This window comes from Coturnix japonica, chromosome 2, assembly GCF_054131305.1.
Source record: "Coturnix japonica strain WE chromosome 2, WE-NBRP24, whole genome shotgun sequence".
In the NCBI taxonomy this organism is placed as follows: domain Eukaryota; kingdom Metazoa; phylum Chordata; class Aves; order Galliformes; family Phasianidae; genus Coturnix; species Coturnix japonica.
The window spans coordinates 187,843-201,654 of record NC_140664.1 but is presented as its reverse complement, the minus strand read 5'-3'; the positions used below and the strand labels follow the sequence as shown (position 1 = coordinate 201,654).

The window sequence follows — 13,812 nt, the reverse complement described above, 5'->3', positions numbered from 1 at the left end:
ATATACCCCTATGTTCCCATATATCCCTATGTGCCCCATATATCCCTATGTGCCCCATGTATCCCTATGTGCCCCATATACCCCTATGTTCCCATATATCCCCTATGTTCCCATATACCCCTATGTTCCCATATACCCCTATGTGCCCCATATACCCCTATGTTCCCATATACCCCTATGTTCCCATATATCCCCTATGTTCCCATATACCCCTATGTTCCCATATACCCCTATGTTCCCATATACCCCTATGTTCCCATATATCCCTATGTGCCCCATATACCCCTATGTTCCCATATATCCCTATGTTCCCATATACCCCTATGTTCCCATATACCCCTATGTTCCCATATACCCCTATGTTCCCATATACCCCTATGTTCCCGTATATCCCTATGTGCCCCATGTATCCCTATGTGCCCCATGTATCCCTCTGTGCCCCATGTATCCCTATGTGCCCCATATATCCCTATGTGCCCCATGTATCCCCATGTTCCCGTATATCCCTATGTGCCCCATATATCCCTATGTGCCCCATGTATCCCTATGTGCCCCATATATCCCTATGTGCCCCATGTATCCCTATGTTCCCGTATATCCCTATGTGCCCCATGTATCCCTATGTGTCCCTATGGGTCCCAATGCATCTCTATGGGTCCCTATGGGTCCCAATGCACCCCTATGAGCCCCATGTATCCCTATGTGCCCCATATATCCCTATGTGCCCCATATATCCCTATGTGCCCCATATACCCCTATGTTCCCATATATCCCCTATGTTCCCATATACCCCTATGTTCCCATATATCCCTATGGGTCCCTATGTCCCCATATACCCCTATGTTCCCATATATCCCTATGGGTCCCTATGTTCCCATATACCCCTATGTTCCCATATATCCCTATGGGTCCCTATGTTCCCATATACCCCTATGTTCCCATATATCCCTATGGGTCCCTATGTCCCCATATACCCCTATGTTCCCATATATCCCTATGGGTCCCTATGTCCCCATATACCCCTATGTTCCCATATATCCCTATGGGTCCCTATGTTCCCATATACCCCTATGTTCCCATATATCCCTATGGGTCCCTATGTGCCCCATATACCCCTATGTTCCCATATATCCCTATGGGTCCCTATGTCCCCATATACCCCTATGTTCCCATATATCCCTATGGGTCCCTATGTTCCCATATACCCCTATGTTCCCATATATCCCTATGGGTCCCTATGTCCCCATATACCCCTATGTTCCCATATATCCCTATGGGTCCCTATGTTCCCATATACCCCTATGTTCCCATATATCCCTATGGGTCCCTATGTGCCCCATATACCCCTATGTTCCCATATATCCCTATGGGTCCCTATGTCCCCATATACCCCTATGTTCCCATATATCCCTATGGGTCCCTATGTTCCCATATACCCCTATGTTCCCATATATCCCTATGGGTCCCTATGTCCCCATATACCCCTATGTTCCCATATATCCCTATGGGTCCCTATGTTCCCATATACCCCTATGTTCCCATATATCCCTATGGGTCCCTATGTGCCCCATATACCCCTATGTGCCCCATATACCCCTATGAGCCCCATATACCCCTATGTCCCCATATACCCCTATGCAGGTACCCTGTTGTTGTTCGTCGCTTTGAGCTCCGTCCCGGTTCTGGAGGTTCGGGTCGGTTCCGTGGTGGTGACGGGATCCGCCGGGAGCTGCAGTTCCGGACCCACATGGTTCTGTCCGTGCTCAGCGACAGGAGGGTCACCCAGCCCTATGGGATGGAAGGTGGGCTGTGGGGCTGAGCCCTATGGGCTGTGGGATGAGCCCTATGGGGCTGAGCCCTATGGGATGTGGGGCTGAGCACTATGGGCTGTGGGGCTGAGCCCTATGGGATGGCAGATGGGGTGTGGGGCTGAGCTCTATGGGATGTGGGGCTGAGCCCTATGGGGTGCGGGGCTGAGCCCTATGGGGTGTGGGGCTGAGCTCTATGGGGTGTGGGGCTGAGCACTATGGGGTGTGGGGCTGAGCCCTATGGGGTGTGGGGCTGAGCCCTATGGGATGTGGGGCTGAGCCCTATGGGGTGTGGGGCTGAGCCCTATGGGATGTGGGGCTGAGCCCTATGGGGTGTGGGGCTGAGCCCTATGGGGTGTGGGGCTGAGCCCTATGGGATGGCAGGTGAGATGTGGGGCTGAGCCCTATGGGCTGTGGGGCTGAGCCCTATGGGATGGCAGGTGGTGTGTGGGGTGGGATATGGGGCAGCACTCAGCCCTATTGGGATATGGGGCAGCACTGCAATACCATAGCTGGGCGATAGGGGGCAGCACTGAGCACTGCAATACCATACATGGGCGATAGGGGGCAGCACTGAGCCCTGTGGGATGGCAGGAAGGATGTGGGGCTGAGCCCTATGGGGTGTGGGGCTGAGCCCTATGGGGTGTGGGGCTGAGCCCTATGGGGTGTGGGGCTGAGCCCTATGGGGTGTGGGGCTGAGCCCTATGGGATGTGGGGCTGAGCCCTATGGGGTGTGGGGCTGAGCCCTATGGGGCGTGGGGCTGAGCCCTATGGGATGTGGGGCTGAGCCCTATGGGCTGTGGGGCTGAGCCCTATGGGGTGTGGGGCTGAGCCCTATGGGGTGTGGGGCTGAGCACTATGGGGTGTGGGGCTGAGCCCTATGGGGTGTGGGGCTGAGCCCTATGGGATGGAAGGTGGGGTGTGGGGCTGAGCCCTATGGGGTGTGGGGCTGAGCCCTATGGGATGGAAGGTGGGGTGTGGGGCTGAGCCCTATGGGGTGTGGGGCTGAGCCCTATGGGATGTGGGGCTGAGCCCTATGGGGTGTGGGGCTGAGCCCTATGGGGTGTGGGGCTGAGCCCTATGGGGTGTGGGGCTGAGCACTATGGGGTGTGGGGCTGAGCCCTATGGGGTGTGGGGCTGAGCTCTATGGGATGTGGGGCTGAGCACTATGGGATGTGGGATGAGCCCTATGGGGTGTGGGGCTGAGCCCTATGGGGTGTGGGGCTGAGCCCTATGGGGTGTGGGGCTGAGCCCTATGGGATGGCAGGTGGGGTGTGGGGCTGAGCCCTATGGGGTTTGGGATGAGCCCTATGGGGTGTGGGGCTGAGCCCTATTGGGATGTGGGGCTGAGCCCTATGGGGTGTGGGGCTGAGCCCTATGGGGTGTGGGGCTGAGCCCTATGGGGTGTGGGGCTGAGCCCTATGGGGTGTGGGGCTGAAACCTATGGGGTGTGGGGCTGAGCCCTATGGGGTGTGGGGCTGAGACCTATGGGGTGTGGGGCTGAGACCTATGGGGTGTGGGGCTGAGCCCTATGGGGCTGAGCCCTATGGGGTGTGGGGCTGAGCACTATGAGGTGTGGGGCTGAGCCCTATGGGGTGTGGGGCTGAGCACTATGGGATGTGGGGCTGAGCACTATGGGGTGTGGGGCTGAGCACTATGAGGTGTGGGGCTGAGCCCTATGGGATGTGGGGCTGAGCCCTATGGGGTGTGGGGCTGAGCCCTATGGGGTGTGGGGCTGAGCCCTATGGGATGTGGGGCTGAGCTCTATGGGGTGTGGGGCTGAGCCCTATGGGGTGTGGGGCTGAGCCCTATGGGGTGTGGGGCTGAGCCCTATGGGATAGCAGGTGGGATGTGGGGCTGAGCCCTATGGGATGGCAGGTGGGGTGTGGGGTGGGATATGGGGCAGCACTCAGCCCTATTGGGATATAGGGCAGCACTGCAATACCACAGCAGGGCTATAGGGGGCGCGCCATAGCCCCCTCATTACACCCCATAACCACCCATAACACCCCACAACCACCCCATTACCCCATATATCCCCCATAACTCCCCATAACCATCCCATAACCCCCCATATCTCCCCATATCCCCCCATATCCCCACCATAAACACCTTATATCCCCCCATAACCACCCATATCGCCCCATATTCCCCTGTAACCCACCATAACACCCCATAACCCCCATATCCCCACATAACCACCCTATATCCTCCCACTGCCACCCCATATCCCCCCGTACCCCCCCATATTTCCCCATATCTCCACATACCCCCCATATCCCCCCATAACCCCTGATATCCCCCTATATCGCCTCATATCCCCCCATTTGACCCCATATCCACCATATCCCTTCATATTCCCCTATATCACCCCATAACCACCCCATAACCGCCCCATATCCCCCCGCACCCCCCCTTATCTTCCCATATCCACCCCATAGCCCCCATATCACCCCATAATCCTCAATAACACCCCATATATACCCTAGAACCCCCCATATCCCCATATACGGCCCCATATCCCCCCATAACCCCCTATATCCCCCCATACCACCCCACACCCCCCCCATATTCCCCCATAACAGCCTCATAACCACCCCATATCCCTCCATAACCCCTTATATACCCCCATATCCCCCAGTATCTCCCCATCTCCCCCCATATCACCCCATAACCACCCCATAATCCCCATAACCCCCTATATGACCCCATATCCCCCCATATGAACCCGTATCTCCCTATAACCACCCCATAACTCCCATATCACCCCATATCACCTCATAACCACCCCATAATCCCCCATAACCCCCTATATGACCCTATATCCCCCCATATCCCCCCATATCTCCCCATATCCCCCCATAACCCCCCATATCCCCTAATATGACCCCATATCCCCCCATATCACCCCATATCTCCCTATAACCACCCCATAACTCCCATATCACCCCATAACCCCCTCAAAACCACCCTATATCCCCCCATAGCCCCCCGTAACACCCAATATCCCCCTATATGACCCCATATCCACCCATATCACCCCATATCTCCCTATAACCACCCCATAACTCCCATATCATCCCCTATCCCCCCATAACCCCCCTATCTCCCCATAACCCCCCATATCCCCCCATAACTACCCCATAACCACCCCATAATCCCCCATATTCCCCTATATCCCCCCCTAACCACCCTATATCCCCCTATATGACCCCATATCAACCCATATCCCCCCCATATCTCCCCATAACTACCCCATATCACCCCATAACCTCTCATTACCACCCCCATATCCCCCCATATCCCCCTATATGACCCTATATCCCCCCATATCCCCCTATATGACCCCATATCCCCCCATATCCCCCTATATGACCCCATATCCCCCTATATGACCCCATATCCCCCCATATCCCCCTATATGACCCCATATCCCCCATAACCTCCCATATCCCCCTATATGACCACATATCCCCCCATATGACCCCATATCTCCCTATAACCACCCCATAACTCCCATATCACCCCATATCCCCCCATATATCCCCATATCCCCCCAAAACCACCCTATATCCCCCCATAACCACCCGTATCCCCCCATATCCTTCCATATCCCCCCATAATACCCCATATCCCCCATACCCCCTGACCCCATAACCCCCATATCACACCCATATGCCCCCATAACCTCCCACATCCCCCCAATATCCGCCCATATCCCCCATATCTCCCCATAACCACCCCATAACTCCCCAACAACCACCCCATATCCCCCTATATCCCCCATATCTCCCCATATCCCCCCATATCCGCTCCATAGCCCCCCGTATATACCCCATATCCCCCCATATCCCCCCATATCCCCCATACCCCATCTGACCCCATATCCCCCCATAATCCCCCTATATGACCCCATATCCCCCCATATCCCCCTATATGACCCCATATCCCCCCATATCCCCCTATATGACCCCATATCCCCCTATATAACCCCATAGCCCCCATATCCCCCTATATGACCCCATATCCCCCATACCCCATCTGACCCCATAACCCCCCATATCCCCCCATATCCCCCTATATGACCCCATAACCCCCCATATCCCCCTATATGACCCCATATCCCCCTATATGACCCCATAACCCCCCATATCCCCCTATATGACCCCATATCCCCCTATATGACCCCATATCCCCCCATATCCCCCTATATGACCCCATATCCCCCTATATAACCCCATAGCCCCCATATCCCCCTATATGACCCCATATCCCCCATACCCCATCTGACCCCATAACCCCCCATATCCCCCCATATCCCCCTATATGACCCCATAACCCCCCATATCCCCCTATATGACCCCATAACCCCCTATATGACCCCATAACCCCCCATATCCCCCCATATCCCCCTATATGACCCCATAACCCCCCATATCCCCCTATATGACCCCATATCCCCCTATATGACCCCATAACCCCCCATATCCCCCTATATGACCCCATATCCCCCTATATGACCCCATAACCCCCCATATCCCCCTATATGACCCCATATCCCCCTATATGACCCCATATCCCCCCATATCCCCCTATATGACCCCATATCCCCCTATATGACCCCATAACCCCCCATATCCCCCCATATCCCCCTATATGACCCCATATCCCCCTATATGACCCCATAACCCCCCATATCCCCCCATATCCCCCTATATGACCCCATATCCCCCTATATGACCCCATATCCCCCCATATCCCCCCATATCCCCCATAACCCCATATCTGCCCCATTCCAGGTGGGGGTCCTGGTGCCCGTGGGGTGAACCTACTGCAGCGCAGCGACGGGCGGATCATCAGCGTGGGACCCAAAGCGTGTCTGGATGTGGGGCCAGGGGTGAGTGCGACCCACAGCGCGACCCACAGCGGGACCCATAGATGGACCCATAGGGGGACCCATAGATGGACCCATAGATGGACCCATAGGGGGACCCATAGATGGACCCATAGATGGACCCATAGATGGACCCATAGGGGGACCCATAGATGGACCCATAGATGGACCCATAGGGGGACCCATAGATGGACCCATAGATGGACCCATAGGGGGACCCATAGATGGACCCATAGGGGGACCCATAGATGGACCCATAGATGGACCCATAGGGGGACCCATAGATGGACCCATAGATGGACCCATAGGGGGACCCATAGATGGACCCATAGATGGACCCATAGGGGGACCCATAGATGGACCCATAGATGGATCCATAGATGGACCCATATGATGGACCCATATCGGGACCCATAGATGGACCCATAGCAGGACCCATAGCAGGACCCATAGCAGGACCCATATGATGGACCCATATCGGGACCCATAGATGGACCCATAGCAGGACCCATAGATGGACCCCCTTATACCCCCTTATACCCCCTTATACCCCCTTATAACCCCTTATAACCCCCTTATACCCCATTATAACCCCACATACCCCCTTATAACCCCCTTATAACCCCCTTATCCCCCCTTATAACCCCTTATACCCCCTTATAACCCCCTTTACCCCCTTATACCCCCTTATAACCCCTTATAACCCCCTTATAACCCCTTATACCCCCTTATACCCCCTTATACCCCCTTATAACCCCTTATACCCCCTTATAACCCCATTATACCCCCTTATACCCCATTATAACCCCATATACCCCCTTATAACCCCTTATACCCCCTTATAACCCCCTTATAACCCCTTATAACCCCTTATAACCCCCTTATGCCCCCTTATACCCACTTATACCCCCCTTATACCCCCTTATACCCCCTTATACCCCCTTATAACCCCTTATTCCCCCTTATACCCCCTTATAACCTCTTATAACCTCTTATAACCCCCTTATAACCCCTTATAACCCCATATACCCCCTTATACCCCCATATAACCCCCTTATAACCCCTTATACCCCCTTATACCCCCATATAACCCCCTTATAACCCCTTATACCCCCTTATACCCCCTTATAACCCCCTTATACCCCCTTATACCCCCTTATACCCCCTTATACCCCCTTATAACCCCTTATACCCTCTTATACCCCCTTATCCCCCCTTATACCCCCTTATGCCCCCTTATAACCCCCTATACCCCCTTATACCCCCTCATAACCCCACATACCCCCTTATAACCCCCTTATAACCCCCTTATCCCCCCTTATAACCCCTTATACCCCCTTATAACCCCATTATACCCCCTTATACCCCATTATAACCCCATATACCCCCTTATAACCCCTTATAACCCCTTATAACCCCCTTATGCCCCCTTATACCCACTTATACCCCCCTTATACCCCCCTTATACCCCCTTATACCCCCTTATACCCCCTCATAACCCCACATACCCCCTTATAACCCCCTTATAACCCCTTATAACCCCATATACCCCCTTATACCCCCATATAACCCCCTTATAACCCCTTATAACCCCATATACCCCCTTATACCCCCATATAACCCCCTTATAACCCCTATAACCCCCTTATACCCCCATATAACCCCATTATAACCCCATTATTCCCCTATTTCCCCCCTTAGGACGTGTTCATTTTGCTGACTCCCGGTGGGGGCGGTTTCGGTTCCTCCGATCCGGATGGTGGCGCTGTGGGCACCGAGAACCAGCAGCGACGGGGAGCGAGAGAGTATTGGGGTGGGAATAGGGAGAAGTGATGGATATGGGGCGGGTATGGGGCCCATATGGGGCTGCTATGGGGTAGAGCTATGGGGCGGGTATGGGGCCCATATGGGGCTGCTATGGGGTAGAGCTATGGGGCGGGTATGGGGCCCATATGGGGCTGCTATGGGGTAGAGCTATGGGGCGGGTATGGGGCCCATATGGGGCTGCTATGGGGTAGAGCTATGGGGCGGGTATGGGGCCCATATGGGGCTGCTATGGGGTAGAGCTATGGGGCGGGTATGGGGCCCATATGGGGCTGCTATGGGGTAGAGCTATGGGGCGGATATGGGGCCCATATGGGGCCCATATGGGGCTGCTATGGGGTAGAGCTATGGGGCGGGTATGGGGCCCATATGGGGCAGCTATGGGGTAGAGCTATGGGGCGGGTATGGGGCCCATATGGGGCTGCTATGGGGTAGAGCTATGGGGCGGGTATGGGGCCCATATGGGGCTGCTATGGGGTAGAGCTATGGGGCGGGTATGGGGCCCATATGGGGCTGCTATGGGGTAGAGCTATGGGGCGGGTATGGGGCCCATATGGGGCCCATATGGGGCTGCTATGGGGTAGAGCTTTGGGGTAACTATGTGGTAGAGCTATGGGGCGGATATAGGGCGGATATGGGGCAGAGCTATGGGGCAGCTTTGGGGTAGCTGTGGGGTAGAGGTATGGGGTAGCTGTGGGGTAGAGCTATAGGGCAGCTATTGGGCGGATATGGGGCAGAGATATGGGGCAGAGCTATGGGGTAGAGCTATGGGGTAGCTATGTGGCATAGTTATGGGGCTGCTATGGGGCAGCACTATGGGGCAGGGCTATGGGGTAGAGCTATGGGGCAGCTATGGGGCGCAGCTATGGGGCAGAGCTATGGGGCAGATATGGGGCAGCTATGGGGCGCAGCTATGGGTCTGCTATGGGGCAGCGCTATGGGGTAGAGCTATGGGGCAGATATGGGGCAGATATGGTGCAGCTATGGGGCAGCTGTGGGGTAGAGCTATGGGGCAGGGCTATGGGGCAGCCCCACAGCTTAAGATGAGCATTTATGGGGCAGCTCCTGCCCCACATACGCACACTTATGGGGCAGCCCCCCAGCCGCTGCTATGCAATCTATGGGGCAGCCCCTGCCCCACATATTCACATTTATGGGGCAGCCCCTGCCCCACATACACACGCTTATGGGGCAGCCCCACAACTGCTGCTATGTAATCTATGGGGCAGCCCCTAACCCCACTATGCAATCTATGGGGCAGCCCCATAGCTCAAGGTACACACTTATGGGGCAGCCCCTGACCCACATACATGCGCACACTTATGGGGCAGCCCCACAGCCCCCACTATGCAATCTATGGGGCAGCCCCACAGATCAAGGTACACTCCTGGGCAGCTCCTGCCCCACATACGCACACTTGGGGGGCAGCCCCACAACTGCTGCTATGCAATCTATGGGTCAGCCTCTGCCCCACATACGCACTTATGGGGCAGCCCCCCAACCCCCTCTATGCAGTCTATGGGGTAGCCCCACATCTCAAGGTACACACTTATGGGGCAGCCCCCCAACGCCCGCTATGCAATCTATGGGGCAGCCCCTGACCCACATGCACACACTTATGGGGCAGCCCCACAACTGCTGCTATGCAATCTATGGGGCAGCCCCACGTCTCATGGTACCCACTTATGGGGCAGCCCCTGACCCACATACGCACACTTAGGGGGCAGCCCCACAACCGCTGCTATGCAATCTATGGGGCAGCCCCTGACCCACATACGCACACTTATGGGGCAGCCCCATAGCATCACCCCCTCTGCCCCATAGCATCATCCCCTCTGCCCCATGGCATCACCACCCTCTGCCCCATAGCATCATCCCCTCCACCCCATAGCATTGCACTCTTCTGCCCCATAGCATCACCTCCTTTTGCCCCATAGCATTGTTCCCCTTTACCCTATAGCATCGTTCCCCTCTGCCCCATAGCATCACCTCCTTCTGCCCCATAGCATCACCTCTCTACCCCAGAGCATCACCCCCTCCAACCCATAGCATCACCCCCCTCTGCCCCATAGCATTGCCCCCCCTTCACCCCATAGCGTCATCACTCTTTGCCCCATAGCATTGCTTCCCTCTGCCCCATAGCATCACCCCCCCATAGCATCACCCCATCCACCCCATAGCATCGCCCCCCTCTGCCCCATAGCATCACCCCCTTCCACCCTATAGCATTGCCCTCCTCTGCCCCATAGCATCGCCCCCTCCACCCCATAGCATCACCCCCCTAAAGCATCACCCCCCTCTGCCCCATAGCATTGTGCTCCACTGCCCCATAGCATCACTCCCCTCCACCCTATAGCTTTGCCCTCCTCTGCCCCATAGTATCATTCCTCTTTACCCCATAGCATCACCCCCTCCACCCCATAGCATCACCCCCCTGCCCCATAGCATCGCCCCCCTCTGCCCTATAGCATCACCCCCTCCACCCCAAAGCATCGCCCCCTTCTGCCCCATAGCATCTTTCCCTTTACCCCATAGCATCACCCCCTCCACCCCATAGCATCATCCCTGTTTACCCCATAGCATTGCCCCCCTCTGCCCCATAGCATCAATCCCTTAACCCCATAGCATTCCCCCCCCACCCCATAGCATCTTTCCCTTTACCCCATAGCATCACTCGCCCTGCCCCATAGCATCACCTCCCCACACCCCACATTGCCCCCACCCCACCCCATAGCTCACCCACCCTCTGCCCCATAGATCCCCCCCCCCTTTGTGCCCCATAGATTCCCCCCCCTTTGTGCCCCATAGATCCCCCCCCCTTTGTGCCCCATAGATTCCCCCCCCTTTGTGCCCCATAGATCCCCCCCCCTTTGTGCCCCATAGATTCTTTGTCCTCCCCCCCATTTTGGTGCCGTCCAATAAAAGCTATTCAGCCCCACAGCGTCTCTTTGTCTATGGGGGGGGAGGGACGGGGGGGACCCACAGAGCCCTGACCCCATAGAGAACCCATAGAGATCCCAATGGATCCCATAGAGATCCTATAGAGGTCCCATAGATCCCATAGAAATCCCAATGGATCCTGTAGATCCCATAGAGATCCTATAGAGGTCCCATAGAGATCCCATTGATCCCATAGAGACCCCATAGAGATCCCATAGAGATTCCATAGAGGTCCCATGGATCCCATAGAGATCCTACAGAGATCCCAGAGATCCTGCAGATCCCATAAATCCCATAGAAATTCTATAGAGATCCCATAGAGACCCCATAGATCCCATACAGATCTCATACAGATCCTATAGAGATCCCATAGAGATCCTATACAGATCCCATAGAGATCCCAAAGAGATCCTATAGATCCCATAGGGATCCCTTAGGGATCCTATAGAGATCCTATAGAGATCCCATAGAGACCCCATAGATCCCATAGAGATCCTATAGAGATCCCACAGATCCCATAGAAATCCTATAGAGATCCCATAGAGACCCCATAGATCCCATAGAGATCCCACACAGGTCCCATAGAGATCCCATAGAGATCCCACAGACCCCACAGAGACCCCATAGAGATCCCATAGAGACCCCATAGAGATCCCATAGACACCATAGATCCCATCGAGATCCTATAGAGGTCCCATAGAGATCCTATACAGATCCCATAGAGATCCCAATGGATCTCATAGAGATCCCATAGAGATCCTATAGAGGTCCCATTGATCCCATAGGGATCCCATAGAGATCCCACAAACCCCATAGAGATCCCATAGAAATCCCATAGATTCAATCGAGGCCCCATAGATCCCAGTGGATCCCACAGAGGCCCCATAGATCCCATAGATCTCAATGGATCCCAACGACCCCATAGATCCCAGTGGATCCCACAGAGGCCCCATAGATCCCATAGATCTCAATGGATCCCATACAGATAGTATGGTTCCCAGTGGATCCCATTAGAGATCCCCTGGATCCCAATGGATGCCATAGATCCCAATGGATCCCATAGAGATCCCATAGATCCCATAGATCCCAATGGATCTCATAGATACCAGCGGATCCCATAGAGATCCCATACACCCCAGTGGATCCCATACAGGCCTCATAGATCCCAATGGATCCAACAGAGATCCCATGGATCCCAATCGATTCCACAGAGATTCAACAGATCCCAATGGAACCCACAGAGACCCCATGGATCCCAATGGATCTCATAGAGATCCCATAGATCCAATCGAGGTCCCATAGATCCCAATGAATCCCATACAGGTCTCATAGATCCCAATGGATCCCATAGAGGCCCCATAGATCCCATTGAGGTTCTATAGATCCCAATGGATCCCACAGAGGCCCCATAAATCCCGTAGATCCCAATGGATCCCACTGAGGTCCCATAGATCCCAATGGATCCCATAGAGATCCCATAGATGCAACCAAGGCTCCATATATCCCAATGGATCCCATAGATGCCCCATATACCCCATAGATCCCAATGGATCCAATAAAGATCCAATAGATCCCAATGGATCCATTAGAGGTCTAATAGATCCCAATTGATCCCATAGAGATCCCATAGATCCCAATGAATCCCATAGAGATCCCACAGAGGTCCCATAGAGACCCCATAGATCCCAATGGATCCCATACAGGCCCCATAGATCCCATATATCTCAATGGATCCCATAGAGGCCCCATAGATCCCACTGATCCCAATGGATCCCACATAGAACCCCATAGATCCGTTCCCACATTGCAGCTCTCATCCCTTTATTGCCCCAGTAAGAAATAAAATGGGGGGGGTCACAAAAATGGGGGGATATGGGGGGGATATGGGGGGATATGGGGAGTCTATGGGGCGGTTATGGGGGGATATGGGGGGGATATGGGGAGATATGGGGGGATATGGGGGGATATGGGGGATATGGGGGGATATGGGGGGATATGGGGGGATATGAGGGGGCATGGGAGGGAATGGGGGGATATGGGGGGATATAGGGGGGATATGGTGGGATATGGGGTCACTATGGGGGGATATGGGGGGATACAGGAGGGTTTATGGGGGGATTTGGGGGGAATATGGGGAGATATGGGGGGATATAGGGGGAATATGGAGGAATATGGAGGTTATGGGCTATATGGGGGGCACATGGGGAGTATGGGGGGATATGGGGGTGATATGGGGTGGTTATGGGGGGATATGGGGGGGACATGGGGTGGAATGGGGGGGCATATGGGGGGATATAGGGGGATATGGGGGGTTATGGGGGATATGGGAGGTATTTGGGGGGATAT

At 54.8% G+C, this 13,812-nt stretch overlaps 1 protein-coding gene across 6 annotated transcripts in view; it reads left to right on the top strand.

Annotated features, from left to right (window-relative positions):
- The window catches only part of OPLAH (5-oxoprolinase, ATP-hydrolysing), a 142,187-nt gene extending 130,723 nt beyond the window's left edge, over positions 1-11,464 (top strand). For 5 of the 6 annotated variants that reach the window (XM_085536841.1, XM_085536839.1, XM_085536840.1 and 2 more), the window contains 3 exons: positions 1,642-1,802; positions 6,608-6,705; positions 8,404-11,464. In XM_085536841.1, the coding sequence (XP_085392967.1) occupies positions 1,642-1,802; positions 6,608-6,705; positions 8,404-8,535 (391 nt within the window). In that variant the 3' untranslated portion in view covers positions 8,536-11,464. The remainder of the gene's footprint in view (positions 1-1,641; positions 1,803-6,607; positions 6,706-8,403) is intronic. The other variant, XR_014942348.1, reaches the window with a different exon arrangement.
- Positions 11,465-13,812: the final 2,348 nt, after the last annotated feature.